Genomic DNA, 14,886 nt, shown 5'->3' on the forward strand with positions numbered 1-14,886 from the left:
GGACAAAGTGAATGGAGCTGTCACAGTTTACCTGGCTCAGCTTGGCACTATGGCTTCTTTGCATGTGTCAGGCTGGGTGGTTGTGTTTGGCACTGGAGATACATGTCAGAACTGAGTAGTTTGTGAAGGCAAGCATAGTAAATGGCCTGGTCAAACTGAGAAAGTTTAATAAAAGCTACTGCTTGATCAGTAGTGGGGCTTCACACTTGATTCTGCTATATTGGTTTTATCAGTACTGTAAAACAGTGCTAAGAACATTCCCTGGTGCTGAAACTCAATTATTCTTGCTATTAAACTGTTCTACTGGATCCTGGCAGGGAATTGGCTTCAGCTAACTTGCTGTCTCTTTGCTGATTCCCAGACAAGGTTTGGGAATTGGCAAGGGAAACCCACAGGCTTTTCCTCATGTGTTGGTTGACTACTGTCATCGTTTTGGAGGGTAGAAGTTTAGTAGCACAGGTGAAAGTTGTTCTGTGCCATTTATCTCATTTGGCCGTGTTCCATCTATTACCATAGACCTGGTTCTCTGTTACTGCAAGGAAAAACCAAAATGTGTTTTTCAACATGGGAAGTTACTGGGATTTTAAAAGAGGTTTTATTCTGGGAGTCTTAGGTAGCAGCCTAGCAAAGAGAAAGAGTGGGGGATTGTGGATTTCTTGGTTTTACTTCACAGTATCTCAGTCCCTGATTCTTGAGAAAACCAAAACCAGTATTATATCTGTGCAGGCTTTATGTACACTAATCCTGCTTGAAGAGTGACCTTTTTTATCACCATTATGATCCTGACAAGGACACATGCCTCATTTAGTTTCTGGCACTGGGGACAAAATATGGTAATCCTGCCATCTGACTTAACTCTTTATTTAAGGAAATGTATTATCAATCTTAGTTTTTAAAATATGTCAGGGTTTCAGGTTGGCTAGCTCCATTAAATTCTTAATACAATGCATAAGCATTAAAATAATATTTCAACATTATGATACATATTCCTCTCCCATTTGAAAGTGATCATTAATAAAGCATCACATTAATAAAAATTACATTTTTTTTTGTCAGTAAATTCCTTCTGGCTTATTTGGGACAGAACTTTATCTATCTAACGTTTCCACAGTCAGAAACTGTGAATCAGTGACCCTAGTATATGAATTATTTTGGGATGTCCTCAGAGGACTTGAGTGTCAGAAGGGTTTATATGACAAGAAAACAATTTTCAAGGAAGATTATTTTAACAAATTCTGTGCTGAATGTCCCTCAGAGCATGGTTAGTGGGGAAGGATTGGCTTAGAGAATGTAACATTAACTTCAGCTTTAATTACAGCTCTGAAGTTCACCTTCTAATTCATTCAGTCAGCCATTGCTGTGGAACATCCCCACTTCTAGGTATGGTTAAAGCATCACTGATCCGTCTTTCTGCTAATGCAGCAAGGAGACAATCACAGTCTCAGACAGTGCAGAGCTGGCAGTGAGGAAAGGTGAAACAACAGTCAGAGGAGAAAGGTATTGCTGAGGTCAGTGCTGTAAAGTCAGAAAAGATAAAAGCTGCGAAGATTGACAGCGACTATAGGATCTTTATTCAGGTAAGCTGTCCATCCAAGGTGGATGCAAAAGGCAGACTGAGAAAGCATGGTGGTAGACTCATCTGCCTTTATATAGGCAATAAACCAGAAGAGGAAGAACTAAAGTGAAGAGACAGCAGAAGGGATGGCAAAAGAGGAGGTGAAGGGAAACATCCCTTGCTTCACATGGATAAATAGAAAATAGAAGCTTTGACACTTAATGCATGCTCCCCCTTCCCTCATAGCCTAAAACCCCTGCAAAGAATGGTGCTCTGTGTGTGTGTGCATGATTAGAGAAAGGAACTACAAAATTATTTCCACAAAAGAAATGTGCATGATATTCAGGTCATATCTCCCACATTAAATGAGTTAATTCTAGTGTAAAGTTGCTTGTTTTCAAGTCTTACGTGTCTGTTAATATTGGAATGTTTCTTTCTTGATTGACCTCGTTTTCTTTTGCTCCATTATTCACTTCAGCGGTGTCAGAAATACAGTCTTAATTATGTTGCTTTTTAATCTAATCCAGCATTACTAGCTTGCAAATAAGCAGAAGGTATTAATTTTGGTTTTATTCTCTAATTTTATGCCCTTACATCACTTGATTGTGTTCAAATTTATAGATCATACTAAGTAATGAAAGAGAACAAGCATCAGGCTGTGAATTTTCTTTGTATTTTCCAGCTTTAGTGTAAATGTTCCTATGCCATTTAAACTTTCAACATGGAGGTGCTATTGGAACCACAACCAAGCTTTCTTTGAATGATTCGTGCATTTTGTCAGACAATTTATATTATTTCAAGGGAGAGAAGTATCACAAAGTTGTTAAGGCTCAGCCCCAAGAGAAAGCATTTTATTGGACCATACCTGTACTGGCACCCAACATTGGCTCAGCACCAGGTATAGATATTACCATAGCTTCTGGAGGAGCCATCATAAAACTGGGTATTTTCCCCTTGCGCATCCTGCAAATTGCTTGCTCCTTCAAGCTGACTGGACTTCTTAGAAGAATCTTTGGTTTCCTGAAGGCTTATCTGCTGATTCCTTCTATCAGCAAAGCATTTGATGTATGTGTTGCTCTTAATACAGCTTGCTGTGCTTCTAGAAGCACACCTGTGTATTCAGAATAAGGCTTAATTTCCCTAATTTTTACTTTAGAGTAGGCTTTTTTAACCCTTGAGTGAACTTCGGGTTTTTTACCCTAGGATACAATTTGTTAATTTGTCAAGTGTGGCAGGAAGAAAAGTTTCTGCAAAAGCATAAATAGGGACATGAGAATGAAATAAAAATGTATTTAAGCATTTTTATTTTTCTTGACGATATCATATATCCAAGGACACTAGATTATTTCATTGTATATACCTACCTTGTAGATGGCAAAGCTGAGCCCTTAAGTTTGTGCAAGAATGTCAGTAGTGCATATAGAAAGCAGTGAAAACAAAGCAGATATTCTCCATTGATACTTTAATAAAAGAAGATATAGGAAGTAATCCTTGAAAAAAAAAAATTGGAAACAGGAAAGATTATTTCCTTATCTGTGGAAAAAGGTAAATTAATGAAAATATATATTATACTTTTTCTCAGAAAACATATGTTTCATAAATCATGTTTTTATGTAGTTATTAAATACTTGGTCCAAGCATAAAATTAATAGCTTCCTCATGTTAGCAGATGGGTGGATATTTTCTATTGTTTTTGCCTGTAACTTAAAGATGATAGAGAGAGGTAACTTTTATATTTGTTTGAAGTCAGATCTGTTTCTTTAGTTATAATTTATTCCAGTTAGCACTTCTGTTTGCCTTGGTTAATCCGTCACTAATGTGTGTTTCTGTTACTGAGCTGTCTTCCCTTATCACACATGTATGATTTTATAATCTCTCCTTTGAGGAGCAGAAAGCTCAATATTAGTGCTCTGTCTAGAGGTTAAGCACTTCCCCGAAGTGAGAGTGTATGTGAAAGTTAACTCTTCAACATACCAAAACATTTAAATGTTTTCATCTTCTCTTCCTGAATTTAGTCATGATTTTTCAAATGTACTATTTTCATTACTTTTTTTAAACATGACAGGCTGAAGCCTATGGAAATCAACACAAATAACACCCCAAGAATGTGTAACTGTTTACATTAATGACAGATCAATCTCCATGTCTTTTATAAGCAAATATTCACATTAGTTAAAGTTACTGTGTTTTGATTCTTTGATTTTCATCATTTCTTGTGTCCTTTAAGAGAGCTTTATTTTCAGTAGAGAACCAAAGCACTTTTTCATGCTGGCTTGCTGTTGTAAGCTGATTCCAGACACAAAAGATCGAGTTGATCTCAGGATCTGCGAAAGTCTTTTGGCTCACAGTAATGGCTTGTCTCAATATAATCATTAGAGACCATAAACGTGCTGCAGCTCAATGGACTTTCTTTAAATATGTGCTGCTGAATTTGTTCGGTGCTCTTAGCTTTTTCAAAGTGAATGTATGTTTGAAAACTTCTGCAGAATGCTATGATTGAATACCAGTTTTCAACTGCTTGGGTTACTTAGTATATTCACAGACTATTATGTATTAAAGAGAACAGAGTGGGTGCGCCGTTGCTTGGTGTTTGGTTTTCTTTAAAAGTTATGTCTGTATATATCTGTGCAATGCTGTCTGTAAAAGTGAAACAAACCCTCTAAACATTTCTCTGTCGGAGTTGAAACGTAACAGTAGACTGAAATAGGAAACAACTGTGAAGATGAAAACTAGTAGGAAAAGCTTCACAGGAAGTTAATTGTACAGAAAGTACAAAAGGAAAGAGTAATACCATACCCTCCAGGAATGGCATTTAATAGTTATTTAATGTTACTGCAGTCTAGCACTAATGAATTATTTGAGGAAAAAGAAGAAGAGAAAAACCTAATGCTGAATTGGGAAAAATGATTAACAGGATTGGGTTGTTCACAGTATATTATTAGGTAAGCTCTGCTCAGATTTGGTGTTACGAAGTAAAATATTTTACCTGTTCAGACATATAGCCTCAAGCTCTGAGTATCTGTTCCTTTCCTTTTGTGTCCTCATGAATAATAAGCATGATTTCCCAGCTGTTAGTTTGGCTAACAGTCCGGGTGCTGGAATTGACATTACGGACACTTCTGTCGTAAGAGGTCTGTATTGATCAGTAAAGGTGGTGATTAGTTTTATCTTTCTATTAGCTTTCTTTTTACGGTAAAAGATTATGGCAAATTAGCATGGTTTGTACAACAGAAGTGTGTTTACATACATCTGACTTATGCATTTAGGTATTTTAAACTAACGAAAAATCCTTTATTTTGGATAGAAACTATATGCTCAACTAATTTAACTATTTCTGGTGGTAATTCATAGTAAGTAAATTCAGATTAAATGAATGTGTGAGGAGGGTACATAATGTTTTAATACATGAGGAGAGATGGGATATTACCCATGTTGTCTAAAGAAAAGTAGTTCAAAAGTCTTTTCATTTAGCTTCATTATTCAGGTAATATTAAAGACTTCATCATATATAGCATGTAAATTTTTTTATTTCTGATTTTTGTCACAGCTGCAAGAGAATCGGTCTGGTTAGAAAGAGAAGAGAGAGCCCGGCAACATTATGAAAAACACTTAGAGGAACGCAGAAAGAAGCTAGAAGAGCAAAGATTAAAGGAAGAGAGAAGGCGAGCTGCCGTAGAGGAAAAGCGAAGGCAGAGATTAGAAGAAGATAAGGTAAGAATGAATGTCATGAAAACTCTTTCACCATAAGATACAGTACTATTAAACTTTTTCTCTGAGAGTTGGTGGAAAGAATACAACATAAGCCATGGTTGTATAAGAGCATGCAAGAGGATTTTAAACCTTACTTGCACAGATGCTGCTTCTTGAAGTGCCCTTTGTGAGTTGAAGGAAGCTAAGATGAGCATCTCTGAGTTACATTATATGGCATTGCACAAACTCATACAGATAAATTTAATTTTTTGTCAGTTCTGTATGGTTATCTGTTAATTCTTAGCCATTTAGTATAAAGGTAACTAAATATTAGTTGCCCTAACAAAACCTTTAGGAAAGTGAGTGTGTAATAAAATACGCTCATGACTGATTTGCCTCACTTAAGCTGGGAACTGTGTGCAGTGTGATCCTCCATAAGTCATCTTATCCCTGTGTTTTGTTTTGGGTTGTTGGTTTGTTGTTTTTTTTGTTTGTTTGTTTGTTTCCTACCTCTGCCACTGTTCTAGTATTTAGTAGGTGGGAGATACAAGGTAAGAAGTGGCCCTAGAGCATGTTTGTGTAGTGACTGCCATAAAAAGGCCACTGTTTTCTCTCTGCAGTTCTGAAGGTTTCAACCAGATCTTCCAATTCCAAAGTTATGGTTAATGTTTTAACTTCTGGCTTAATTGCTGCTTAATGCTGTTCCAGTGTGTGTCTTAGTAGGCAGCACATAAGCTTGAACACAAGTCCAAGCTGCCTGTGAGGTTTTGTCCATATTGAGGGTAGCGGGTTTGAAGAGAAGATTAAGTTAACAACGCAATAGTATCCAAATGTATTATCCTGTTGTACTTAAGGAACGACATGAAGCTGTTGTACGTCGCACAATTGAAAGAAGCCAGAAGCCAAAACAAAAGCAAAACAGGTGGTCCTGGGGAGGAGCACTACATAACCGCATTAATAACACAGGTAAAGAGGGAGGCCTGGTTTGCTAGCCAGTTTCCCTGCCCTGCCAGTTAACTGGAATTTACTCGCTTCTGTTAAAAGGAAGGAGGATTTGGTGTTTGCTGGTTTAAATTCTTTGCTCTTGATCATCATATTGCTAGCAATGGCATGTTTCTGGCATTCTTGTGTAGCAAAAAGGTAACAATGAGAAATCTGACCAAAAGTTGAAGGTTGTTTCAGGAGCTGACTAATTCTCTTACTCTGTCTTGCTACAGCTTCTCGCTTCTGCTGCTTTGGTGTTGTTTGTGTATGTGTGGGTGTGCTTGTGGTATGAGCTATTGTGTGCAAATGCTAAGTATCATGGCTCAAGAAATAGGTCTGGTGGAAATAAGCAAATACTAAGATTAAAACAGACACAAGGAAGAAAAATTATTCTTTGTAATAAGCTATCTGTATTTTGTACAGACATTCTGGGAGATAGAAATTCCTTTTGTCCCTATAAAAACCTAAAAATGAGCAAATTAAGTGAATTTTAACTACATGCTTTTTGCCCCAGTTATCTTCTCTAACTTAATCTGCAAATCATGAATGTGTGTATGCCCTGTTAAATATGACTTGAACCCAAAAAGAGAACTTGTCCTTTATTTCTTTCACCAGAAAATGGTACTTAGAATTCTTCTCCTCCTACTCGAATGTATACATTTCAAGGTGTCCAACCTTTCATCAAGGAGGGCAAAAAAAAGTTGAGGAAAGAATGCTCTGAAATCTGTCATATATAAGTTCAATAAACAGTTATTTCTCATTGAAGGTTACATTTTTTGCTTAACTCTGTATGACTTACTTGATTATTTTCTTTTTTTTCCTTTACTGTGAAAAATCATTGTCTTGCATTTTGTCCCTAGGTTATTTTTTTGAATCATCATTCACCTTTCTCGATTTAGCAGGCCTGGAGCACCACTTCAGATCTCTGGGTGGTGCTAGAAAACCTGGTACATGATTGCTGTGGTTTGTTGATTCCTTTACCCATAGCTAGTTCTCAGGAAATGAGATCATCAGTAACTAAACCACCCTCATGTAGTTGCAATGCATGCTTTACCATCATGCTGATAGATTAGAACTGTTGTTAGTAGCAGATTTTCTCATTATTATTTGTTTTTACTATGGAGAGTTACTACTAGCTGACTCTAAAGATTTGGCACAATTCACTGAAGTGAAGCATAATATTCTCTCTTCTGGAATTCAAGGAGACACGATTTGAATCTTTTGGTCTATTCTAAAACCCTTTTGGCATTCTACATATGCACAGGATTTAAAATTATTTTGCACGTGAACACAGACAAACAACCAGCTGCATTGGCTGATGTGTTCCTCATGGATTTTTTTATTCTTTTTTTTAGAACAAAGAAACCAGCAATCTTCTAGGCAATGGATTGCATTTGCCCTGCTCTACTTTTAAAGTATTCATATTGCCAACATCTACACACAAATTCTCATGCTAAATTTCATTCATTTAGATAATGTTCATTGACACAAGAGAATTGTTTGCTTGCCAAAATACAGGAGGTGATTTTTTTTATATTGTCGTTTTTCATCTTCAGAAAGCTGCTTTGTGCAGTATATCCTTTATGCCAAATGTAGAAACTTCTTGGCTGCACTGATATGCTATGCATTTTCTCAGCTATAGATTAGGTATAAGAGATAAAAATCTCCATCCTATTCCCACAGATATTGTTCTGACAAAGACCTGTGACATGTGGAGCCTGAATATCCCACCTCCAGTACTGACTTGCTCACAGTACTCACAATATACCATATGGATCATTGTGGGATATTGTTGCCAGCCTGCAGGGGCCTGTCTTAGCTATAACATTTAGATTTCTGCTTTTAAACCCCATTTCTGAGTTTTATCCCCCTTCCAGAACCCATTTTGGTGGTTCTACGCACTATGGAATTTTTTTGTACACAGCGGGTATACTTTAATCCACTAGGTCAGAACAGATAAATACAATGCTGTTGTACTTGTCATAGATAAACAATTGCATCTTGTCTGCAGTATCCACTTTAGATCCTACATGACCTCCTTGGATCGCATCCTGATTGAATGATAATCAATGAACAGAATATTTTAGATGTGAAATTTAAATGATTTTGTGCCCAGTCTTTGAGTCACCTGTACAATGTCTGCTGAGAAGTTCACTCTATTTTGAAAGTACTTGTGGTAGAGCAGGAATGACCTAGTCATGTTTTTCTCCTCCCATTAGTGAGTTAGGAACTTGCACTACTGCATGTGGGCTGTCAATTAGCATTATCTCCATTTGTTTTAGATCCAAACAGGCGGTCTCTTTCAACAATGAACCTTTCGAAACATGTTGATCCAGTCATTAACAAGCGGCTCTCCTCCTCATCTGCAACATTACTAAATTCTCCAGACAGAGGTACAGTTTTAAAGAAAAAAAAAAACAAAACAGGAAAAGGAAAGTAAGAAAGAATGTTCTATATTGATGTATCACTTTGCACAGAAACCAAGCTTCTGAAGTAATTTTCTGTACTTCATTTAAGTGGGAGTAAAAAGACTTTAAATGTGAAAAGTAAATGGTTGAATATTTTTTTCATATGAGAAGTAATATATATTTCTTGTTCTTTAAAACAAGAACCTAAATAATCTTACTTTAGCAAATGATAAAAGCAGTGCTTCTGTCAGGTTTTTAGTAAATGAGGTACAACTATTGAAAGAATACATCGCTCCATAGTGCATGTAATCATGTGTGACCTTTATTTGCATTAGGCCATTTTGTCATGATTTTGTTTTCCTTTCTTCCTTGGTAGTAGTTCTTGAATATCTAAGAACACGTTGCATGAAGCTTTCAAGCAGTTACTTTATTACCATTTCTGATTATTGAAGAGGCATGTGTGGTTTTCATATGGTCTGTTTATTGACTTTTTACATCATTACTCTTCAAAGATTATTTTATTTCAGTGTATGTTTCTGTTTACAAGTCTGCACAAATTATAAACCATCAAGCATTTGGAAATTAATGTATCTGAATTGCTACCTCTGTTCTGAGGATTTATGAGATTGAAAGACTGAGCTTAAAAGAGTTTTATGAAAGAATCTCTTGTACAATGTGTTCAAAGAGCTTTACAGAAAAGTGTTTGGTAGGAAGTTTTTGTCCTCTACAGAGAATGAGAAGTTCTGTTCCATTTCAATCCAGATAAATACGTTTTAAAAAAACAGTTTCTAGAATGGAATTTTAGTTGTGTTGCAAAACTGATTGGTATACGTCGTTATTTGTGTGCCTTAACTAAGAGTCATGTTTATGTGTATGTTTGTATGTGTGTATCTGGTTGATTTGATGAGCCATGTTAATCTGGTGGGCTAATCTAGTTGAAGAGTCTGGTAACTTGCAAAAAATACAGCATTACATTAGCAAATAATTTATTCCAAAATGCCAGTAATTTTTTTTGCTCTAAGCTTTGAAATACAGTAATTTCAATTTCTACTAGCTTTTCAGGTGTATATAGTTTTTTGCAGATGGTTTCTGCAGGGGATGCTTCTTTAAGGCAAGATCTTAAGAGGGTGAAAGAACAGCAGCAGACACTAAATATGTAGTCTCTTGTGGACTGTAACTCATTGTGGCATAGTTTCTGCCACCCATTCAAATTCAGGAGAAGCTAGACTGAATATTAGGCAGCGTAGCAGTGGGGAAAGGGAAGGAGCATGGAAGAAGCGATGGCCATATGTCAAAAACTTTAATTTTTTGCTTGGCATTTCTATTAGAACAGCACAGAACTCTGAAGGAGTCCTTTATGTCTTTCAGAACTCCAAGACAGAAGGCAAATCCAAGCACTGTAAGTGCCTTCTTTCTTGTGTGAAGTCATATGCCTAAATCTAGTTGAGCATGTATCTGGAGAAGTGCCAGCGGTCTCTCCAGTGGCCTCAACATCTTAAGGCAAATGCTTAAAGGAAGGCTCTGTCTGCTCCCCATTTCACCTTCCAGAGTGCACTCAACCATACTGTGAGTGTAATGCATGCTCCTACATGCGAAACTGTGAGCTGGAGATGAGGATGAGAAGCTTACCCTAAGTGGCTTAGAGCTTTCATGAAGAATGTCTTCTGTTAAGCAGCGCCTTTTTATGACTTGAAGGTCAGGAATTATTTTTTATTTTTGCTCAGCAAAAGACTGAAGTTTTCATTAACTAATTGCCTAAAGAATGGTTAATTCCTTTTCAAATATGGTGTTGCTATATAGCTCTTTACCAGAATTTTACAATTGGGCAACTTCTCATCATGCTTTTATGTTAGTGGTACAGGTCTGAGTAGGTGAAACTGCAAGAAAACCTGAACACATGTATTCAGGTTGGTGACTGATATATTTTGGTGTCTGTGCTCTTTAAGGAGAGCTCAGCAAATGGGTAATATTTTAGATGAGGTATGAGTTACACACTTTCAGCTTCGAAAAGCAAAATTTGCACCACAGTTGTGTTCTTCCTCTTCTCTACTGTGCTATTCCTTTCAAATAGGTGAAGGTCTCAACCACTGCATCACCGTTGTTTGCCACCTTCATGGAAGAAATTCAGAGACTCCACAATTGTTTTCTGTTGAAAGAGAATCTAAGCATAGAGTAGTTTTGCCCATCTACTTTTTTACCACCTTTGTGGCTCAGTAGGAGCAAACACCACTGTTATCACTGGTCTCCCCTTTCGTGGTGCTCATCAGGAGGCCTGTTCAGTCCCTGTCCCCCATCTGTTTCTAGGATTAATCAGATGCTGCTGTTTGCTTACTTGCAATTTATTGTGCTGCTGCTGAGATAATTTTACAGTGTTCAGTTTATATATCCTGAAGACAAATATAGATGATTGTAATCAATTCACTGTTGCCAGCTCCCTGGGACTTTGTGTGTTTTTCAGTTACAAATTAAACTATAAAGATATTTAATCTGTTTAAACTAATCTGCTTGTAGCTGTGGCCGGGGGTACTTGCTTGCACCAGCAACCCTATTAACAAATGGGCTTCCTGCATGGAAACAAGGAGCAAGCAGCCCTGAGAGTGATAGCCTAACACAGCATGAGAATAAAAAATAGTTTCCCTTTGTCTGTCAGATAGTGTGAAGAACTGAATCTTGAGAACACTGCCTCCACCACCCCCCCACCCCCACCCCCAAGGTATTAAAAACAAAAAAAACAAGAAAAAAGCTATCAACTGACTTCATTGCCTTAAAGTTGATCTTATTGTTTCAGATGCTCTTTGGTTTGTATTCCATTTGCTTCAGTGTGAATTTGACACCAAATTGAAGTTGTTCAATGCATTGAGGTGTTAATACTCTTGTAACCCAGTGGGCAGAAGTTTACCTGTTCTAGGCTAACAGTGATGCTGATGACTGGGAATATGTGTTTAAAATATCAAATATGATACTTCTAGGGAGCATCTGAAGTAGTCAGTATGTGATGACCTTGATCCACAAAGCTGAGGTGTATTTAAATGAACTCTGATCTAAACCAATTTAGGGCATCTAGGGAGATGGCTAAAAGTATTTTGACACCTGAATCAGGCCCATTGCTTATATGGAGAAGCGAGTTTTTGTTGGTCTCTCTTAGCTCACTGTTTGGTGCATATCAGGTAGCTCACTCCCAAACATTGCCTCGGTGCTGATAGTTCAATGCTGTGGGCACACGATTGCTTCCAGTAGGTAATGTGGATATAAGCTCCTCTGTGTTAGGGACAAAGACAAGAGATTTAAACCATGCTTACTTCACTAGCAAATGGGATAGGTGAGACATGACAATTTAGTGTTCTAACTCATCAATCTCTTAGCTGTGTCCTCGTGAAACTACTTCATCTCTGGGGCCTCATATAGGGTCTGTACTGACCCACAGGGCCATATTGCATTGTGACATTTACTTATCAGCAGCTTGCATCTGTACAGACGAACTCCACAAAATTGATTGTATACATGGCACTGATTTATTGGCCTAAAATTTCAGGGACTGCTTTCTGAAGTTGTGTGATCTTTGTGTTAAACTACAATTGAAGAGTTTCTCCATACTCATGCTTGTGAGCCTTGCCTAGTAAAGCCTGAGACCACAAAAAGGAATCTGTTGTCTTTTAACAGTAGTTTTAAATAGTGATCATACTGAGCATGGTGCCTGGAGAAGAAAGGAAGCAAAGATTTTGCCATTATTGCATCAGTTTAAGGGTAGCTCTGTGATTCCCCCCCCCCCCACTTCATTGTTAAATTACAAGCTTTATGATAACGTGTGAGCTGTAATAGAGGTCTCTTTAGGCTGTTTTGTGTGTCTGTAGAATCTGTACCAATGCAGAATGGAACTATTAATCACAAAGAGCTCTGGCAGCAGTACACTTTGGAAGGACACTTATCCAGAGAGCCTGCTGTCTTTGAGAGTCCTATATTTCTATAGTAATGCCCCTTATTGAGTTAGCAGAATTTAGGGGAGCAATTTGAGAAGTGAAAAACAGCACTGAGGGCAGATTAGGCAATTAGATTTTCATAGGATGAGATTGAGATCGGCCCCTCTTTTCATGGGGGCTCAGCATGGAGTAGATTAAAGACAGATTCAGTTTATGGCTATTAAAAGTGATGGATCTCTACCTTTAAAAATGCAAATTTATCTCAAATTTATTACAACCAGCCACAACGGATGTGTTAGAGGTTGAGTCTCATAAATTCAAGCTGCAGTTCGTTTTGTTGCTGTAAACACCAAACTAAGGCCAATGACAGCTGAGACATAAGAGCACCTGATTTCCCTTGCAACATTAAGGTTATTGCTATGATGTAGACTTATTATAATGAACTAGTATGGGAACTAGTTGAATGGCGTTTTTTTTTGTGGTTCTCATTATAATGAGATGCAACTATTTGTTGCATCAAAGTATCAAAGAAACACCTGCTTCAATATAAAAAAATAACTTATACGGCTCTTTTGGTTGCTACTTCACCATGATCCATGTTTCAATAGTAATTTTTTTTTAAATAAAGAAATTTGAAATGTAAAAGCAATATATTGACAAGCAAAATTTGCATTAAGCAATGTTGGGGAAAAGCAAGCCAAAGGAGTGATTGCAGCCAGGTCAATATGTAGTGTGTTTTCAGAACAGACCGACAATGCAAAAATTTGACTTTTGCTACTGTTCTAAATTGAACATTAACATTAGCAGGGTTGGTTTGTTGTTTGTGTTTTTTTTTTGTCAGAGAATTAATGATGGAATGTACTTACTCTATTCTGTAACTTAGTGTATTACTGAGAACTGTAGCTGCTTAGCTTGGTATCTGCAGTTGAGATGCATTGTATCCTTTTGTGTTGTTTTGATAAAACCTCTTTCTTTGACACAATTCTCTGTATAGTATTAAGCATCCTTCTTTTTTTAGCTCAGCTGGCAGACTTTGGAGGTGTTTTGGTGATTGGTCCTTTTTGTAACTCTTTATGTGTAGAAAGAGTTTGGGACATAAACATCTCTGTCAAATTCTATGTTTAGGAGTGGCAACTGCTCTCCTAGTACAGAAGTTGTCCCATAATCCCTGATAGGGAATATCGTGTGTGCAATACATCAGTATTAATTTGATAACAATTTGCCATAATGGCACAGGCAGTAACACAAACTAAATGTTCAGATGTACGTTCCCATAAGAATTTTGTTACTCAAACAGGCTAAGAATAAAATGCAAAGTACTGAATGACTGTATGCTTTTGATCTTGCAGGACAGGTTCAAGGTTTTCATGGTACGCAGTACTGATGAGCTAATACTAATACTTCTACAGCATGTATTTGTCTGTGAAGTGTTTGATCTAACATGTTGCTTGTATGGTGCATGTTCAGCTCGCCGCCTACAGCTCAGTCCATGGGAGAGCAGCATTGTTAACAGACTCCTGACGCCCACTCACTCATTCCTGGCCCGAAGTAAAAGCACCGCTGCACTGTCTGGAGATGCAGGTAAACCCACAGGAACAGAGGCTTCATGTCAAAGACACTTATTTTTCCACATTACCCGTGGGAGGTTGTAGTTACTGATCTAATTATGAGCATACAGTAGCATCCCAGAATGAGCTTGAATGTCTATGATTACATTGCGCGACAGCATGAAAGTTTGCTTGTACAGTTGTTTGCTCTTTCTCTGTCTCCAACCATCTCTTTCTTAATTTCTGTTGTCTCTTCATCAATGCAATAAATGAATACAACACACACAGGGCAGCAGTGTCACACTGTCCATGGCTATCTAAGGAAATGCGCACAATGTTATGAAGAGCTCATTCAGCACACCCACTGCTAAGGCTGTGAGCTGCTTGCTGCAAAGGATAGTTTCACCCTCTATAAGGGCACTTTCCACATGGAGTAAGTTAGACTTGTAGAAAGATAGTCCCTGGTTGCCATGGATTTAATACATGTGAATTTAAATGTGCAGGTTTAGTGAGGTTATAATAATTATGAAGTTCTCTGCCAGCCCCAGAACAGATCTCTTGATATACTTACTGAGGTGAAAATTAACATGTCGAAATGTAAAAATATTTCTAGGTGGTAACTTAAAGTCCAGGGAAAAATGGCATTCCAAAGAAAACCAGGGCATACTTGCTTATCATGTATTTTAGGCAGGTGACAGCTGCCTCTTCTTTTATTGTGGTATGTTTTATGATCATGCACTGTGGACTTGATGATTACAATAGTATATTGCTGCACATGCTGAATG

The 14,886-nt window shown here is 37.4% G+C and overlaps 1 protein-coding gene across 2 annotated transcripts in view; it reads left to right on the forward strand.

Annotated features, from left to right (window-relative positions):
* Positions 1 to 14,886, forward strand: part of MAP7 (microtubule associated protein 7) — a 99,676-nt gene that overhangs the window by 61,026 nt on the left and 23,764 nt on the right. For both annotated transcript variants that reach the window (XM_057407685.1, XM_057407694.1), the window contains exons 4-7: positions 5,103 to 5,266; positions 6,100 to 6,211; positions 8,512 to 8,622; positions 14,022 to 14,135. In XM_057407685.1, coding sequence (XP_057263668.1) covers positions 5,103 to 5,266; positions 6,100 to 6,211; positions 8,512 to 8,622; positions 14,022 to 14,135 — 501 coding nt within the window. The remainder of the gene's footprint in view (positions 1 to 5,102; positions 5,267 to 6,099; positions 6,212 to 8,511; positions 8,623 to 14,021; positions 14,136 to 14,886) is intronic.

Source organism: Pezoporus wallicus, unplaced genomic scaffold (genome assembly GCF_028554395.1).
Source record: "Pezoporus wallicus isolate ANWC-B61680 ecotype Strahan unplaced genomic scaffold, APGP_CSIRO_Pwel_v1 contig_3817, whole genome shotgun sequence".
In the NCBI taxonomy this organism is placed as follows: Eukaryota; Metazoa; Chordata; class Aves; order Psittaciformes; family Psittacidae; genus Pezoporus; species Pezoporus wallicus.